Source organism: Cupressus sempervirens, chromosome 2, assembly GCF_028749045.1.
Source record: "Cupressus sempervirens isolate cs-2001-9-10 chromosome 2, ASM2874904v1, whole genome shotgun sequence".
NCBI classification, from domain to species: domain Eukaryota; kingdom Viridiplantae; phylum Streptophyta; class Pinopsida; order Cupressales; family Cupressaceae; genus Cupressus; species Cupressus sempervirens.
In genome coordinates, this window is record NC_143119.1 from 233,777,068 (window position 1) to 233,797,997 (window position 20,930).

General features: G+C 34.1%; 1 protein-coding gene across 1 annotated transcript in view; it reads right to left on the bottom strand.

Annotated features, from left to right (window-relative positions):
- Nucleotides 1-12,953, bottom strand: part of LOC149571902 (uncharacterized) — a 212,587-nt gene extending 199,634 nt beyond the window's left edge. The window contains exons 1-2 of the mRNA XM_089813309.1: nucleotides 12,863-12,953; nucleotides 12,546-12,702 (exon numbers count right to left, since the gene is read on the bottom strand). Coding sequence (XP_089669435.1) covers nucleotides 12,546-12,702; nucleotides 12,863-12,880 — 175 coding nt within the window. The 5' untranslated portion in view covers nucleotides 12,881-12,953. The remainder of the gene's footprint in view (nucleotides 1-12,545; nucleotides 12,703-12,862) is intronic.
- Nucleotides 12,954-20,930: the final 7,977 nt, after the last annotated feature.

Consider the following 20,930-nt stretch of genomic DNA (forward strand, 5'->3'; position numbering starts at 1 on the left):
ACTAATCTAGATTCTTCTAGAGTGCATTCATTCTTTAATACATCAAATTTTGGAGTTAGGGTCAAGAGCTTAAACCTCGAATAAATGTTTCCCATGATAGTGGAAGACCTCTTAGTGCTATCACACTGAGTTCTTTGTCATCAACTTGACTTTCCATTTTTGCAAGTTGATCTTTTAGTTCAAAAATTCTTAGGAAGTATGAGGTAATAGATTCTCCATTTTTCATCTTTATGTATAGTAGATCTTGTTTTAGAGTTAATAATCTACTAGTATTATTGATTTAAAATGTATCTCAAACTATGGAGAACATCTCAAATGCACTCTTGAGACTAGATATGGATGGGAGAATATGATATTTTACAAAATCGATAATGATTTTCATTGCTTTGTTAATATGTCTTTTCCATGTTACTTTCTCTGGTCCATTTCCAAGCATAGACATGTTTGTTTCGATATATTCTACTAATTCCATTTCCCTTAATATTATCATTACTCTAATTCTCCATGATGAGAAATTAGATGCACCCTCAAGCCTATCTTCTAGTGTCACATGATTCACCATTTTAATTTTGAAATTTATTCTTTCTTAGAAATTCTGAGAATTAGATTTTAATTCTAAGTAATAATTTTTCTTATCAGAATGGCTCTAATACCATGTTAAGTTTTATAGATCTCTGATCAATAAAACTGTTACTATAAATATGAGAACAATAGAATTCTTACTTCTATTACTGTTGAATAGTTTTGTTCTTCAAATACTGATGATCTCTGAGACCCATGTGCAGAATCTACTTCTTTATATAAATTGCTGATGATGTGAGACAAATACTGGATGCCCCTGCAGATTAGATAATACAGAGAAGTGCTGATAATAATTTGAATGCAGATCACTGAGACAAGATGCTGTGTATTGATGTTGTAATACAGCGATCTGATTGCTTGTATATATACCACAGCAAAGGGTCATGACCCTTGTAGAGTCATGGCTCTACGTGGCCTTTGGCCACGAAGTCATGCCTCTACGATGGCATGAACAATCACTGTTAACACAAACTAACCTTAACATAAGGTAGTCGGCGATTGCTATTAGTACTGCCGCTACTTGCAATGATAAATACATTGTGATCTCCGCTGATATATAACACAATCAGTCGATGTTCTCTCAGTTGATAATGTCATTAATTTAATCCAAACAATATATATTTATATATGTGTGTGTGTGTGTGTGTGTGTGTGTGTATAAATAACTATAATGACATCTATTTGGGAACATAAACACAGATTAGTATTATATCAGATAAGCATCATTTACTTCTACTGATGCTAAAACATTAACAACTGTCCACTTTGGCTTAGTTACGAGCTCAAACAGTGTGCTAATAATTCTATAGTCCATAAGTCATCCTAAAAATAACCAATAATTAGATCAACAGATATCATTGTACCGCAATTTCTCGGCCGGTCATACCTATCAGAGCTATATTGATAAGCTAGTCGTCCAACCATGTCCATGATGGATTCAAAGGTTAGAATCCAAGTAGAGAAAAGTGATCAAAGGTGATTGAAGCTAGGGTGGGCGATGAACACGTGGCAGGTGGGTACTAAGTGAGTAAAAGAATAAGCCTGTCCCCTAACCACACAAGCAGCAATATAGGTCTCAGCCAAGCTTGTGTTGTTGTATTATGACAAAACGCATGGAGCTGAGTTGGAAAGTGCATTCCCTGATGGAAATTTTTGATTGGTCTATGTTAAATCCAAATGTGTGATGTAAATTGTTGAATCTAATCTATGAATAATAGCCATTGATTTTTCCATGATCCAAATGGATCTACAGCCAACATTTAAAGTTTCAAACTACTAATTCCTATAACATTTATAGTCTCCCATGCAGTTATGGTGATTTGATGTAAAAAATGAGAAGTTTATGAGAATCGAGCTCACATGTGTAACTAGAATATTGGGTTTTATCGTCTAAAGTACATCATAGATGGAATTCTCAAGTATTTTTCCATGAATTGTTCTGAATTATATGTTGTATGATATAGAGATCGCAAGTGACTAGAAGGATCAAAAAAATTGGTTTGCTTTTGAGATTTTGATCAAACCCTAGTTGCACAATAGACCCTCATTGTTGAAAATAGTCTAAACATTGGAAATCAAAAGAGGATTAATAGAGGATTTGTTTGAGGAAAGTCTAGGGTCTCCAAAGACGAGTGTAGAGAATTGACAAAAGACAAAAGGAACAAAAGAGAAAAAATTCGATGCCCCACGAGGAATTAGAGATGCAAGTGTGAGCTATTGGATGGACCATTTTTAAGCAATGGTATAGGAAGAGATTGGCTTGGTAACCCCTACCAAAGGTGGTATCTGGATATGGGGAAGGTGGTATTACCAAATATGTTTGTTGGGCATAATCTGTCAAGCAAGTGATGAGTAGGTATAATGCCCAATCAAAGAGGGTTCTAGCGGCAAATGAGACTCCCACAATCACATTCACTAAACCATATGTAGCTGAAGTTTTTGGTCTCAGTCAGGCTATCAGAAAGAGGATAGAACTTGGATACTTTTCCGACAACATATCAAACCCACAAGAGTGTTTACAAAAGCCTAAAGATTCAAAGTAATAGATTTATGGGGCTCGATGAGAAAGGAATGAAGATTTTGCAAAGGATTTGTATTCCAACTATTAACAATTATTTCATTAATAGAATATCATTCCCTATGACAATTTTTTGGAGATACAAAGAAGAGAGTTCAATATCTAATCATGTACATGGCATTTGATATAGTAATGTCCCCTTTTCTAACAACTTATGAAACCAATACAATTACTTGCAAAAATCAATTGCAAGAGACTTCATTCCTCAATGACTGAATTACAATAAGAATGATACTCCATAATAACATTTACAAATGTTTTTGTTACATAATTGATAAGATATATATGACAATATCATTGCTATCTCTAATTTTTCAATTGGATACATAGAATATGATTAGGTTTATATATCAATAATGATAAAGACTATCTCGATATCTCAAATGTGGATAATTACCAAATATGCAAAAGATGATATTTAATGTTTCATTGTAATTATTAATGATTATAATGATGTAATGCTTTTAATGATACATCAATATAAACTTGCAATGTTCTTGATGATTGTATTGGTGCATCTGATATTGATCCTTCAACTTATGCAATTTCTTTCCAACTATAGCTTACAGAAATATTTGTTGTGTTTGATATGTCAATATGGATGTGCGATTATGAGGATATGACTTATACCAATGAGTTGAAGTTTCCAATCTGAATATAATCTTGCAACAATAATCAATGATATTGTTTGATGTCTTTGATCTGACAATATACTCTTGGAACAATGGTTGTGCTCTTTTTTATGTTGATCCTTAAATGTATGTAGCCGTATTTGAAACTTAGGCCAAATCGCTCAATTGAGTTAGTAAAAAAGGATGTAATAAGAAATAAAAAGCTTTGAAGAATATTGTTGAAAGGAGTGGATTTGATCGCCATCTTATATCTTAATCATCAACGGGATAGGTTGTATCTAAGAAACATGTCCTATGTCTCTCCATAATCACATCTTTTCTTATTATGCAATTCGTATTACTTCATTACAAATCGGTTCGTTTAATATGCAAATCACCTTATAATCGCTCCCACTTATCATACTTCATGATTACTAATAGATCACTTATCAATTTTCTGGCATCCGATGGTTAGGTAAAATTATTTGATTAGTCAACTTCTCCCTTGGATCAGTATTCTTGATTATTGCTATCAGTTTAATTAATTGTTGTAGTCTCCACAAGTTGATGTCTTCCATAATTAATATCAATGTTTAGCATTAACCGATGCTTCTCCAACATTTGTCAAGATGCTTTAACAATCTTATTGTCCTCCTTTGATCACTCAAGGCATAATATCTTCATATTCAATCAATAATTGGTCTTGAGTAGTAGGATGGTTATTGTCCTTATGGCAATGCTCATGATCACTTAGTTACTCAATGTTGGTTGATCGATCTTAGTGATTATTTGGATTATTGATTGGTCTTCTTGTATGATTGTTCTTAGATATGTGGTGTTGATCCAATGATCACATGTGTGTAATATCACCCTTTATCAAATATCAATGAGAACTTGCTTTTGTATATAGACGGCATGCTCAATGTTTGTTGGTCAGAAAACCTAACCTAATTAGTCTGCTAACTATTATCACGTGATGATGAGATCAATTGCCTTGTTAATAGTACATGATTCTTGATCAAGCCCTCTACCATTTTCACTTCATAGCGAAAATACTTAAGGGACGTTTATGATGGCTTTGTTATGACATTCATATCATCCTCTTGATTGACATGATGCTCGTTATCTTCTAACTTTATCGTATAATATTTGTTACAATGAAGGCCTCGATGCATCATGATGGTATATATCTTCACTTAGTATCATTCTTCTCCCTCATATCATTCTCTTGATTGACAAGACGATTGTAATCTTCTAACTTTATCATATAATAATTGTTACAATGAAGGTCTCAATGCATCATGATGGTATATATCTTCATTTAGTATCATTCTTCTCCCTTGTTGCTTAGGTGATGATTCGTATATGATGTCATCTTGTCAACTTCATTGATCATTGGTTTACTATTCGGATTAGATAGTAGAATCATGATTTACATGTTAATTAGGTGGTTGTCCTTAAGATTGCCACTCTTGATTCCTTGTGAGCTTGGTGTTGCATGGAGATATAAAGTCATCTTGGATGCTAACCTGTCCCCATATCTCTTAATGCTACTATGTAAAATCATCTTATTTAAAAAGACTTCACGATTTTTTTCATACTTTAACACTCAATTGTCTACTTGATATGTACAACTTACTACTAACTATTTGTCGGTGCTCAAGACCGGCTACTCATTAACCATATAAGTGTTTTATTTCTATTAAGATTAATGCAAAGATGTAGACATCACAATCTCTTCTCCTTGAAAACGCTTTTTTCTTTCCTTGTTTCGATTTATATTTAACACATCATTGGAGCTTCCATCTTTCTTTACTATCAGTTCCACATAGATGGGCATAAGTGTGATTCTTTCACAAACTCTGCTTAAAATCCTTTGAAGATTCCTTAGACACCCCTTTGAATCTCTTAATGTGGGCTAGTTCCTTCATGTAACTTGTCTTCTACCTCTAATGTTGACTACATGATCTCCCGTTTATATTCCTAAGGGAACTTGGTGTTTCCTTAGGTAGTACAACTTGTACAAATACATTATGTAGTTTGTGGAGGATGTGCTTTTGGTCATTCATCTTGAATTTGAAAGTCATAGGTAAAACTGGCAATTGCCTTCATCCATTATATGCCAAGTATTGTGTCAATTTTGCCTAGTCCCATCACATGGAGATCATCTTAGAATACATAATTTCCTATGGTGACTTCCATGCTAGGAGTTGGTGTATGGCCTTCCAAGCTTGATCCACTTAGCACTATTACATCAAATACTTCCTATTCACAAGTAGATCTTCAAAAAGTGATGAGCTTAGAGCTTATGAAATTGTGGTTAAGCCCACTACCAATGAGAATAGTTAACGGCCATCCTAGCAAAGTTCCTTGTATCCTAAAAGTGTAATTGTTGAAAGGTCCATTTAAAGTGCCTAGGGTACCAATTTTCTTTTGAAAAGGTGATTTGGTATCATCTTTCAAAACACTTTTCTCACTATTATTTGTGAAAATGTACCCAACCCCTACAAAAGTTTTTGCGGTACCAATGTTTCGTACCCACTCCCAATTCAACAACTTAGATTATATGATATTGATTAAGGAGGCATATTGATTGACTAATATTATATTAATTCTATGGATCAAAATTATATCGATTAACTAAAATTATGTTATTATTGACTAATATTATGTTATTATTGATTAATATTATAATTGTAAATTTTACTTACAGATTTATTTTAATAGTGCTCAAGTATGTATATTTCTTTCACGTACAGTCAATGCAAATGAAGAATCCAAATTGTTGCAGAGTATATATAATCTCAATGCAAATATGATATAAAGGTTCCTTCAAATTCGATGTGTGTACTACCTTCGAACTACATACATTAATCAATTTATATGTTTGCAATATCGGGCGACATACAATATATATACAAGGTTGGATGGGTATATGGGTGAATGGGCATGTCTCCAAATGGAGACATGACCATTCCCCAATGCACCCAATTGGTGAAATGATCACACCCGATTTGATTAGTCATAACAAAACTAATCAATCCAAGACTTTAACTAAGTCCATTGCAATCCCTACTAATCAGTATAAATATGATCATTCGTGAGATAATTTCTCAAATATTACACAATCATAATATGCACTGTCGGTTTTGAATGTTGCGATCACCATAAGTAAATGCAATATTCATGCATATATACATATCGATATTCAAACATATCGACATGTATATATACATGAGTATATTCTCATATGATCAGCACAATTGTCTGAACCGAAGCTATATGTTTCAACACTCCCTCTTAGCTAGGGAAGACAAAGTGCATATGAATTCTTCTCATTATAAGAAGTAATATCCTCAAGATATATATAAGAAAATCAAGTCTCATGATATTCTTTCTAGTAATGGTGTGTATACAGATATCAAGTCACATGATATCCACCATCAAAGATCATGGTACATCCATAGATATTAAGTCACATAATATCCACCATGAATTTGAACATATTGATCTTCAACAAATATCACCATGGCCAACAAGATTCGAACCTGTGACCAAGCTCTGATACCAATTGTTAGAAAAAACAGGGTTGTCATTGCACCAAAAGATCGACCTACTAATGCTCGATACAACCAATAGTCTTATAGAACCACAGGAGGTGGTTAAGCCATGTCACAAATCCTGCTAGGGACGTTGGCCTACTTCCAACACAAGATGCATTGGCTAATGTATCAAAGAGCAATCATGAGCTATGGGAAAAGAAAAATCAACTCAAACAGGAGGTTTATCACCTGAACAAGGTCATTCGGCAACAATCTTGTCAAAGTGTTGTTGCTATGTCTCAGACATCCAAGGAGAGAAAGCTGATTGAAGCCACCAAGTCTTGGATAAAGGAAATCATCTCTTAAGGAGTTCGAGCTATCACAAAAACATTTGCAATTCTTAGGTGCGTCAAAGAAATGAATGGAATGGAGTGGAACTTGATCTCTTCTTTGACTCGAGAAGTGTATAATTTGAAGGAAATCCTCAACAATTGGGATGAAATGACAAGATTTGACCTAGATGCCTTGATCTCATGTGACATTCTTCTGTCATGTGAAATGTTCTCTAGATTTCAAGGACTTATTGGCTACAAAGAAGAAACATTGAGAAAGTTGATCACAACGTTGCAGGCACCACTTGGGAGATTGTCAAGCAGTTGAAATAGGTGTTACTTGTGATTTGGAACAGATGGGATGTCATGTTATTGATGAATCTAGTAATCTCATTGCAATTGAAAGGGGAAGCTCGGAATACACAATCAGGATCAATGCTAATGTAGATTCTGAAGACTTTGGTTCGCACACAATAAACAAGTTTGTCTTGTATAAAGACTCGACAAAACACTTGTTAGATTCAATGGCAGCAAATTCCAAAGTTGTGCAATCAGCATATGCAGATGTAGTGAGGATCAGAGCCATATCAAAAACCATGGCAATTGCTGATCTTCCCACAGTGTGTGATATCATCATCAAATTCAAGGCACTAAGAAAAAATCTTTAAGATTGTTGTTTTTGTTTTTTATTTCATGATTGTAGGTTTAAGAGGATGCATTACATGAAAAGGTGTAATTAAATGTAATGTGAATTATATGTATGTCAAAGGATGTATGCGAGTTGCATGTGCAATTGCATGTAACCCTTTTCTCTTTTAGTTAGACTAGGTCAAAGTTGGTTGAGTTGCTCCCACTTTTTCTTCCAACTTTTTCTCAACCCCTGTGCCTATATAAAGGAGGGCCCCCTCATTGTAAAATCATCATTATCTTTATGCAAGAGAGTTCTGGAGAAATTGTGTTAGCAAAACTTTGTTTGTGTAAGCACTATTTTGAGAGAAAGTGACTAAAAAGGAGCATTTGCGACTTAACTTTGATTAAGTGAGGTGTTACTTGTATGAATTATAAGTTTTGTCTATAATTCATCTAAGTTATCTTTGATTCATGTTATATTGTGTTTTGGGTAATTGTATCTTGTGAATTGAATATAAAAGAGTTAGGAAGCAATTGGAGCCAAAGCTTTGACCAGGAGCAATTGTGGAAATATATAGCTAGAAGCTTTGTTTGTAGCTTATACTTCTTTCTTAATTCGCAAAATAGTTGAATTATTCTTACTTTTAGGAGTCTTTGTGACCTAATCGTAAAGTTTTTCATATAGAAGTACTTCTGGACTTAGAGCCAAACTGGTACATTTTCAGCTAGCCTTTGAGTTAGTGAAGGTTTATCAATATCAATGTTTCCAGCTCTTGATAGAAGTGTAGTTAGAAATTCACCCTGCCCATTACTCGCTCCATGAGTAAGTGGATTCTTTCTTGAAAGTTAAGAAGAAAGGATATTGGTAACACCCATTTTATAAAATTTGTTGACTTCTTGCTTACCTTGAATTGATCCAAGGAATGGTGAGAAGGGGGAGCCTTGCCTTTAAGGTAGGAGAGACCCTATCTCACACGTTGTAGCTGGTCATCCTCTTTTGCGACTGGATTTTTACCCAAACCTGTCAGTTGGAAAATATTGTAATATCCCTCTTCCCAATCTTTTAAATATTTACCACTTTATTTCATAAACAATCGATGATTTCTCTCCTTTGCATTTGTATTCATTTATATATTTCATTGTGAGAAGGGATGTGTCTATTCAAATTAGTTTTGTTATATTTATCATTTATTTATATTAATACTTTAATATTAAAATATTATTATATATGTGAATCATATCATATACAATTTATTTCTCTATTAACTATTACGATTATAATATAATATCATATTATATGATAATGATTTGTATATTATCTATTTATATTTTTATATAAGTCTTTTTATTATTCAGATGTTGCATTTGACATTATGACATATTAAATTTATAATCCTATATAATATTTATATGCACAATTATCATATATTATTATTAATAAATAATATAGTATTATTATTCTATTCAATATTACTATATTTATCTAACATATTATTATTATGCCAAAATATATTATTTATATTATAACTCTTTTATTTCACTATCATGATTAGGGGACATGACAAATATCCACCCAACAATAATCCCAACATGGACCATCCCAAAGTGGAAAAATTGACCCACTGATATGGAATTGTCTGCTTGCACTACAGCATCATAAAAGTCATTTGACACTTAGTATAAATGATTTTGGAGGAGCTAATTAGAGAAAACAAAACAGTGCATACTGCCACCTGGCAATAAAAATGGCCCAATCCAGAGCTTCAGCACCTTCTCAAGAGATCTACTAACAAAAATCTATAAATGCAAAAAATACAGAATTGACAAACAAAACCACAATCACTATTCTATCAAGACATAAGTGGTTACATAAGCATCTGTAGAGTGCCACGTGCCCCTCACCAAATATTCTTAGGAAACATTTTTTAATTTTTTGTTTTTGCAATAAGCATAGAAAAGATGCTTGTTGTAAGATAGAGGATATATCTGAACCTATGTTTTGCAGTGTCTTGGAAGAACCATAAAAATTATATAAGGAAAATTTAAAAACTTGCATGTTTAGCTATACATGATATCAACATCTATGTTACAAAGAGTTGCATCTGCTAGGGAAAACCTGCCAGTTCCCATCCCTTGGATTTTTTTCAGATGCAGAGAAGAGATGTTCATGGGGCTGTCCTATATGTGAAAAAAAAATCAGGAAGAATTACGGATTGCAAAATCACTAGCAGATGGCCAGGGAATTCCTAGATTCATCCAACACTTCCAAGAAAGCCAGTCATCCTATATGGTCCAGTACTCTAAAAGACAAAGAAAAAGGGAAGGGGAAAAAAGGCAATGGTATTCTCTGCTGGCTTTAATAGCATTCATGCTATAAACATCTTCAAAGTAGCACCATTACCGAATAATTAAGCCAGCATCTTGACAAGAGCCCCACTCACTCTAGGATCAGTCCTCAATGACATTCATACTAGAATCAATAAACTGCATTACTGCTCTAGCACCCACTATTCTCGGTAATGTCATTCTAGTGTGCCACAGACCCAGGAGTTTCTATTAGGCATAAGTCTTATGAAACTAATAATTTGTCAAATGAAATTCTTTCTTTAGTTATTAAGCAAGTTCAGAGATATTGATCTTAAGTATGAATTATAAAGTAAATTTAGACTGCACATGAGAAGCAGCAATAAGAGAAGCTTAGTGAGATTCAAGCTGACCTAACTGAGTCTTAAAGTCAAGTTCTTGAACATATGAGCTGACATAAAGTGCCAACAGTAAGGAATGATTACTAATTATATCTAACCAGAGTTATGGCTAGTGTTTCTATAGATAACAACAGAGAAGAGGTTGTGTGGTATACAACTACTACAAGTGAAAGAAGTTAGGAGGCTTATTCTCAAAACATTTAGGTCAAGGCCATTTTCTTTTGATTTGATTGAGCTTTGGCTTGTTAACAACGAGGAATTTCCCAAAAATAAAGCTCCAATAAATTTCAACATTCATGGCCTGCTAACAACTAGGAAACAAATACCTGGTCTACAAACAAACTTGAGAAAACAAAGTCAGCCAAAGATGAAGATTCTGCTCATCGAAACTCTGTGAATGATGGAGAAAATGGTTCACGAACGGAGGAAATACTCTGGAAAATCATTCAAACAGCTAAACAATTGAGCGGCCACGGACCCGACAACCCATCAAATTGGGTTTAATAAAAGTGGAACAAGAATAAGCTATTCTTATTCCATCTTTTATTAGGAATTCCTCTATGCTCATTTTGGGGTCAAATTAAGATAGGCAAATTCTAATTTCAATTTTGTATTTTGCCAATAAACGTCAAATTGGCCAATGCGGATATTTATATTTTCCAATTCCCGCCCAATTCTTTCAACCAAATAGGGCCTAAGAATTGAAATAGTTTGTAATAGCAAGTAATAGAGTGTTCTTTCTAGACATTTCTAATGGCAAGGAAAGAAAAAGGATAATATAATGATTGTTCCTTGAACCCCAGTCTTTATATAATAACTATGCATATTGACAATGAGAGCAAGAAACTTTGTTATTTTGAGTCTACTCTCGTGTGAATTTTCAATTCAACAAATTTTATAACTATTGTTCTATGATGTATATAGTAAATGCCTTTAAATTTCAAGTTCTTTTACAATTTTATCCATTTCTTTAATCGCCATCCCCTCGTCCCCTCAAAATAGTCCTCCCATCCCTGCTGTCACAGAAATGCGTCCCAAAGTCCCTGTCCGCATAATGCGTAGGTGCTAATGAGCAGTAACACAGTTTTTCAGATGTACTCTCTTCCAAACATACGAACTTGCAACACTTGCCAATAGAGACACCACCAAGCTACCACCACAATGTACAACCCACAGTGGGTGGTTAGCACCGGGTGATCAAGTAATACCAGTGACCTTTATACTTTTAATGTAAGAATCATCCGAGCTCTGCACACGGTAAATGGCCAAGTCCCACCTCTGCATAAAGGTGCGGTAGGGTTTAGGCATTTCCTAAACTCACCAGCTAGCAAGCCTTGGTTGGCGTTTTGTAAAGCTGCCACCAAGCAAGCCGTTTGTAAGATTTATGACATTTTAACAAGAACGGTCATATTTTAACTACAGGTATTCCCTATATAATTCACCTCCGCTTTAACAGTAAGTATCATTATTGCAACAGTCCTATAAAATAACCGGCAAGTCGCCACCAATTGAATTGACCTTATCGATAAACCACACAAAAGCCTTCCGTCAATGTAACCTCCCTTACCCGCGATATTTACATTTTTTCTGATTCAGAGTTAAAATAACCCGCATTCGGCCCACTACTGCGCAAATTTATAATTTAAAGTTCCACTCACCCTGGCCCACGACCATGATATTCACTACTAACACAGTCTTCTCGAATAAAACCAAACTCTAATTTTAAGGATCCACTATTCCTACTACTAACTGAACTAAGCCTTAAAAAAATCCTTCTGCTTTAAGATAATTAACCGTAGAAAGAATATTTTAACTCATTTTCAGAATGTAAAGCCTATTTCAACTTACTCCAACGGGTTCATAAAAAGCAAAGTATATTTTCTCTCTCTCTAACGAAATTACTTTCCAGATAGAATCTTTCACCCCATTCCAAACAAAGGCACCGGAATTTCAAACACATTTGAACTCTTGTCCAAAGTCTAGAAACTGTAAGCATCTTACAGGTCATTTCAAGAATCATTCTGGACAAACCAAAAATCTCAAAACACAACTCTGCCAATTAGTACCGTAAATGTAAGACTGCTTCAATAGGCCGACGAAAAAGAGCGGTGATGTGTGTTTCAGATCAGAAAATGCGTGCAAAACCACGGACCTCTCCTTGGCGAGTCGCGCTCCGGACGAGATGCTTTCCGTCTCCATTGACACAAAAATCCCCTCTAAAACCTGAAACAGAAGCAAAAATAATAATTTCTCTCTCGTTAGTTCAAATCCTTGCGTAAATAATTGCTTCTGAGTCATTTTCCAAGCTTCAAAACTTGACAAATAAAAACTAAAAATCGTTTCCAACATTTTAAAAGCTCCAAAGCCTGAAAAAAACACACACGATTCTTTTCTGAGACATTTTGAAAGCTTCAAAACCCGAAAAATATACAAATATGTCGTTTCCGAGGCGTTTCAGAAGCTCGGAAAATAAATTTCAGTCAATCAGAGAACTAACTTCACGAACTTACACAATATCGTGAAGATTCTTATTTTTATTTTCTTCGATCCTGTAGAGCAATGGAACAGTTTCTCTCTTCGCTCGTATTTAAATCCCGCACTTCAATTTGAAAATTACATTTCCTTCATTTTAATGCCGTTGAATGCAGAGCGTACAATCTGCTTTTTTAACGGCGCTGTATCGCGTCATGCATATGTACAGTTTTTTCGACAAATTCGCTCCGCCGGCGCTATCGATCAGAAAAGAGCATTAACCGGGACAGGTGGGTATCGTCGGTCACCGACTACTGTGAGTTTGTCGCCTTCTACTGCATAGGGTTTCGGAATTATCTGAATCGACGGCTGGGTTTCTCGTCGTTTAGTGACCGCCGTCTGATCAATTGTTGGTAAGTTTTGTCTTGGGGGTGTTGACTCAGACTGCAGCTGCAGAAGGGAATTGCTAATAATAGAATGATAAAAGACAGCAATCGTAATTAGTAATCCCTGCCAGTATTTTGATTTATATTTGCTTTTATCTTATTTCTCAATTAAATTTGTCTCTCCTTATTTCTCAATTAAATTTGTCTTTCTTTTGCACCTAAGAGCCTATCACAAAGCTCACATGTTCATCATTGTATTTTGCTATTTGCTGTAATTAAGCCTTTCCAGTACTGTAGTGTTTGTTCTTGAATGAGTGAGTGAGTGAATAATAATTATAAAATTCATGCGATGTCATCATATAAACGAGATTGTTTGCCCTAAGCTCTATTTATTATACCGATTTTCTTAAATATATAGATTTAATTATAGTGTGTTTTACCTCCTGTGGTTGAAATGATTTTCATAATTTTAAAGATTTAATGGTGTTTTATTTTTATTTTCCGTAATGGTTTTAATTATTTAAATTTTATAAAAAAAGAATAATAATGCTCATTGGTTTTAGGGAAATTTTGAAAAAGTGATATAAGATTAAGAAGGTTTACATAATCTACAAAGAGATTGTTTCCATTTTTCCTGATTTGATTCTATGAGTATTTTTTGTATCAAACTTTTCTAATAGCATTTTGTGATATGATATGATATGATATGATGGATTTTAATGACGTCCACGAGACTAAAGTAGTCTATGGGACCCATGCAATCGCCCTCCCGAGTCAGGGGCCACACTAGTCAGTTGCAAAGTTTTGGTTAACTTGTCTCTTCTTCTCTGAATTTTGATAATCAACTCCGCTGTTCTCTTCACTTGATCTTCCTCAAATAAATAGTTGAAGTCCTTGTTCTGCAGAATTTTTGTATAATCAGATCTGATGTCGTTGTAAGCCAAGCATTCCATGACAAAGTGTTGCTCTGTCTCCACTGTTCCCATATTGCAAAATAAACATGTTCTGTCTGCCCACTCTTCCTTTGGAACTTGCCATCTACCAGTTTCACATCGCAGCTGATGTGAACTAGTTCTAATTTGTGCCATCAACATTTTTGCTTTCCAGTTAATAGGTGCCCTTATATAGGCCTTTTCATCATGACTAGAAGTGGGATTAAATTCTTTAATGTAGTAAGATTTTTTCCTCCCTATGTGTCTTGTCCACAGAATATTGCGAAATTTTTCATTGACAAACTTTTTTATTTCTTTAATGTTATCCGGGCAAGCTTGGATGTTGATATCCCATTTTTCCATCCATTTGTCATTTTGTTGCATCCATGTGCTTTTCCGCCTCACAAGTTTTTCCTCTATTACCAACTTGGGCCAACGATGTGTTTCTAGACCTTGGGTTTTCTTTAAATAGCTTAGCATTCGGATCAATGCGACGGCTTCTAATGGAAAGGAACCCACCTCCGCCAAAAGGATTTCATACGAAACTGTGGTCTTGACTTTAAGATTGCATGTGATAAAGTGTTTTTGAATTCTTTCTACTTGCCGCCATTTCTGTTTGGACATACTACCGCCCCACACTTCACATCCGTATAGAATAACCGGAGTGACCAGCAAACCAAACAGAGTTTTCATGGTCGTCCAATCCCATAATTCTGCGTTCCTGCACTTGTTTTGTAAAGAGTATAACGCCTTCCAGCCCCCTTGGATTCTTTTCGATCTACAAGTATCCCAGTTGAGTTTGTTATGAAAATCGATGCCCAAGTATTTGTACTCTTCCACAATCTCAAGGGGGCTATTTTCAAACAGAAACTTGTCTTGTATGCCCCTATTCTTCTTTAGGGAGAAGATCATAATTTTGGTTTTGCTAGTGTTAACTTGCATTCCTACATCATGGCAAAAAAATTCTAGTGCTTTCAAGTGCTCTTTCAAACCTTTAGCTGTTCTAGCAAGAATTATGAGATCATCTGCATATAAGAGCAATCTTATCATGAAGTGGGCCAGCTGCACCCCCTCACCATTGGTCTTGTTTATCCACTCTTCTAACTTGTCAATATAAAGCCCGAATAGTGTGGGAGAAAGCGGACACCCTTGCTTAACCCCGATGTTGCTATCAAAATCTTCTGATAACCCTTCTGTCGTTCTGATTTTAGCTTTGACCTGTTCATATAATCTGTAAACCGCTGACGTAAGTTCTTTAGGGACATCCAGCTCTACCATTCTATCTCATAGTTTATTACGTGGCACTGTGTCGAAAGCTTTTTTAAAGTCCACGAAACAACAAAAAGCCTCGTTCCCCGAAGTGTCCCAAACTTTCTCTATCAAATGCCTGAGAGTGATGCCGTGATCTATAGTAGAGTGTTTTGGTCTAAAGCCTGCTTGCCCTTTTGCACGTTTGCCTTCTGTTTCAGCCCAGTTGCTGATTTTTTGTTCTACCAAACTACCAAATAACTTGCCAAATAGTGGATTGATCATGATGGTTTGGTAATTAGAAGGATTGTTTATATCTCCACTTTTGTGGAGTGGGATCACCACACTTGTAGTCCATTTTACAGGGAAACCCTCTCTATTGACACTGTTGAAAATCTTAGTGATGTGTGGTGTGAGGATTTCAGCACCCCATTTTAAGTATTCCGCTTGTAGCCCATCTATATCTTGCGCTTTACCAACAGCTAACCTTTTGATGCCTTGAATAATATCATTTTCACTGAATAACTCCCCTGTAGTCTCTGTTTCCATGATACTATGCTCTCTTAGATCACATTCGTAGAGAGTCTTGGCATATTCCAGCCATTTGGTTCCTGTTATGTTATTCACTATCTGAGTTTTTCTCTGCTGAAGCTCTTTCCAAAATTTCCTGGGGTTGTTTTTACCAAGATTAATCAACTCTATTCTTCTCTTGTTCACATACTCTTCTTTCTTCTTTTTAATCAGTTGATTATACTCTTTTCTACTTTCTTTGTTCATGTTCTTTTTCCAATTCCTTTTTGCCATTTTGCACTCCTCATCAAACCAAGGATTGGCCGGAAAAGTGTTCTTGGCTTCTTTAGTGGCCCTAGATCTTTTACACTCCTCCAATGCTTTAATGATAGTAAGAACAAGATTATCCTTGTCCATGAAATGTTGTTTTTCAGACTCTAGATGGTTTCCCGGAACCCTAGACAGCCGCAAAAGAGAGTCTTGAAAAGTATCATGGTTTTCTTGTGTCATTAAAACTTTGCCAGTCGGAATCATCTTCCTCTTCTGTAAAAGTTTTGGGACAATATGTTGATCTTTGAAGTGAGTAGTCACCCTTATCAAGATGGGGTTATGATCAGATTTTAACTCCATGGGGCAATCTTCTATGTCAAAGTTAATTATCTTTGCGACATAGTCTTGCGAGCATATAACATAATCAACAACACTTTGTCCATTGTGTCTTTTGCATGTGATTCCTCCTGATTTAGGCCACTTTTCCATACCATTGCATATAACCATGTTGTATAGGCAGCATAAGCCTAGTAATTCAGCATAAGCCTAGTGATCTATCATTAACATAAAAGAATGAGAATATCCATAATATATTTCTTACTTTCTCCTCATATTGTTATTTCATCGTAAGGAAGGATAATGTGATATAATCATAGATTAAATAATAGATTAATTTTATAGAAATTATTTAAAATTAAAAGATATAATCGTAAAGTATTCACATTTAACAATATATAAAAATAGCTATAAAAATATAAAATTCTAGACTTCCAATTGTCTAAATAAAAGTTTGAAGTAGATGGCGAGAATTATGTATTAGTAAAATTATTAAAATAAGAAATATATTAGATTTTAGATTTTTAAATACCAATAAAGAAATATTAGTTTTCCTTGATTCTCAATGCATTTTGATGATGGATCATGTGGTATAATCCAGAAATCTAATATAACATTATATATGGATTGTGGAAATCTCATAGCTTTAATATAAAATGTATTAATAATTATATATTTTATATTTTATATCTATTTGTAAAAATTTAAATATAAATTAAGAAATACAACAAGACATAGTTTTTATAATAAGATTGGAGATCTCAATCATATACACTTTACATGTCTATAATTGCAAATGTCAAATTTATGACATATGTTATAGTTGAGTGGTCATTAAAAAAATTAATATGATTTGAAATTTTAGCTAATATATTAAAATATGTTGTTCAAAATGGAAAAAAAAAAAAAAAAAAAAAAGAATTTGCATTAATTATTTTGCAATATGAACCAACAAAAAGAAAGAGAAATGGTATTTTTATAGTTATTTAAAGTATAAAATAAATATAGACTACAAGTTTTTTTTTAATTTCCTTTAATTATATGTGATATTAGCTAAGTTGATAGGAACTAAAATAAAACTAAGACATAAGAAATGTTGATAATGATTCTCAATTTTGAAAAGAAATTAAAAATCAGCTCTCATATTAAATATTAATAATAATGTTGGTGAATAAATAAATGGAAATTGTCATAAATTAAGAGCTTTTTGAAATAGAATGGTTGTGGGTCTTGTGACATAATAATTAAAAATATTTGAGGTTTATACAAGATCTAAGTAACTTTCAAAGATCATTTTATGATTTTGATTGTTTTATTGTGTTAGCTTTATTTTTTGTAGAGATTTATGGAGTGTATGTTTATGTATTTGAAGGTCTTAAAATTTATGGATAGTCTTGTTGAATGTCTTAATTTTAACTTTGCAAATGATTGGTCTTCTTTTTTTGGATTAAAGTTTCATAAATACTTTCATAGTCAAACTCGTGTGGATCGTCTAATTAATAACTTAATTTTCTTTATTACTTCTTAAAGACTTTTATAAATGAAAATCACGATGAGAATTTGGATAAGGTGCACTCATGAGCCTCTATTACTCTAGCATCATCATCTAAATGTTTATTGTCTCCCTAAATATAGCAATATTGTACATAATCCAAGATATAGGAAATAAAAGTAATAATAATAGTGTATATTATTATTCCTTAGATATAACATAAGTTGAACAATAGTTTTGAAGGTAAATTGTTGGGTATTTCATGTTGGTATGTGTGCATTGTGCAAAGTTAAATTGGTTACACTTTTAGGAGTACAAGAAATACTTGTGTGGATATTTCATGTTGGTAAGTGTGCATTGTGCAAACTTAAATTGGTTACACTTTTAGGAGTATAAGAAACCGAGAGGGGGGGTGGGTGGGAATCAATGTTTCATAATTTAATTAAAATTATGTTTCTATTATGGAAGCCATCATAATTGAATGAATCGTATAGAGTAGTACATGAAACACCAATTGAAATGATGTAGAAAAATCAATAGATTTTCACATAAGAATTATAAAGGATGTTTTCATAAGGGAAAATCCTCATAAGGATGAAAAACCACTTGACATTTAGCTCAATGGAAAACACAATATAGTTCTAATTATGAAAGAACAATGTATCTTCTATGTTTCACTTAGAATGGTAATCTCATCATCCTTGAGATTCATAAACTATTGAAGTTGATGAAAGCTCAACCCACAACTCCCAAGAATCAATTCATGCAAACACATGTCACAGAAAGAGAGGAGCAAAGCTATAGGAATTCACAAATCCATAGAAGAGACATTCTCTTATCGAGGAAAAAAGATAAATTGATATTCAATAAAAAAGTGTTGATTACAAAGAAAGATCAATCCTTATGAAGGAGATCAAAACCCTAAAAGGTTTACTAATCTAGATTGCATGATAATTTCTTTTGTATTTTTTTATGATTTTGAATGTATTTTATTTAAAATTAGGTATTTTTAAATAGAAATTATTAAAAATTAAGTTTTTTTAATAGAAATTATTAAAAATAGTTTTTCAATATAAATGTTGTTTTGCAATTTAATATGCATGGCTGACCTGAATCATGACACTAAGCCACAAAATAATGTTCCTCGAAACCCTCCACCAAACGATCTAGTACCCCTTCAAAACCATCCACCAAACGTTCCCCTACCCCCTCAAAATCCTCCTCGAATTGAATATTTAATACAAGAAAATCTCACCAAATGTAGGGGTTTGCAAACCACATATAACACTCTACTTGCATTGGCTCCCATGTTATATGCGTTAAACACCATAGTGGATATAGTCAAACACTTATCGATGAACAAAATGTTGCTCTTCACTGGCATGAGAAAATGCATGTCATGTTTGATGATGGGTTGGACTATGATTAGATTGCGGCCCTAAACATAACTAAAGATGATATAGTTAACCTTTTTGCAGACCCAAAAATAGGTAAAATAGTAGACTGCAAAAAGCCCAAATTATCAATTAATGGTGCACAAATGAGGCTATGCATGTTGTAATGCCCCGCCAAGGGATCCAAAGAATTAACCTAGAATTTCACTATGTTTGGTAACATTTTTTATTTTTATTTTTAAATTACATGAAAGTAAATACCACATATAACTTATTCACAATAACGGAAGCAATAGCAATGTCCATCTAAAGAGTAAACATAACATACACAACATATTACATCCTTTAAGATCCCTTAACATGAATTACATACATGTTTCCATCTAGTACAACATCCACATGAAATAATAATGAAAGTCCAATGTTCAAATATTACATTTCAAATGCGCATTCATCCTCTATACATGTCACAGGGTATGAAGGCTTAAAAGAATATACATATGTGAAATAAGGTACATCATCCTATTCTAATCCATGATACATCAAAGTAAAGATAATCACATGATACATCCATCATAAGATCAAACAAAATAAACTAAGTGCACGGTTCCTCCCAACCGTTAATAGCATCATTAGACCATCGTGGGCCCTAGCCATCCCTCCGTGCGTAACATCCCAATTCACCGAAGAGATCATCAGTTTTAACATAGTAGGAATGTCACTCCTAATAAATACAACATCATATGTAGAAAATAACCTAACATGCAAATATAATCATAAGATAACATCATCTAACATATGCCAATCATCAATGAAAGGATACATATCCACCATCACGAAGGACGCTTCAGCCATGATGTCTCAATGAATCTCAAATGATAAGAGTGAAAAATACACTACCACCCGACCACGTGGTACCTAAGTGGTCCACTCCCACCGTGCTGAGGAGAAAATCTCAAGCCCTAAACAGGCTAACAAGATCACATAGCACAAATCTCTAAAGTCCAGGAATCCTAAAAGTATACTAACTCAAAGGTTCCAATCACAAAATAGACATTTACTTCCTAGAGGCACACAATGACATGTAGGAACCTACTATGCAAGCGGGAAAGTGTCATCGCATTTATCTCGTACAAGTTACCCTGGCAGTTAGCTAAACTCCACGGGTCCATACAGATCTCATGCGGCCACTAGTATCCTCTCATACTGACAAGGCATACTATGGAATGCAAGGTCGCAACCATGCGTTCTCACTACTCCCATCCTAGCCTATACAAGCACTCAAGGCATGGGCGAGAACCAAAACTCTTATCTTTTTAGGTTCATTCAGTTAGTATTAAGTGTGAATGTTATCACTTATTAATCCAACTTACAATGAGTTACCCTGGCAGCCTCTTAGGGCCCCGGCCCC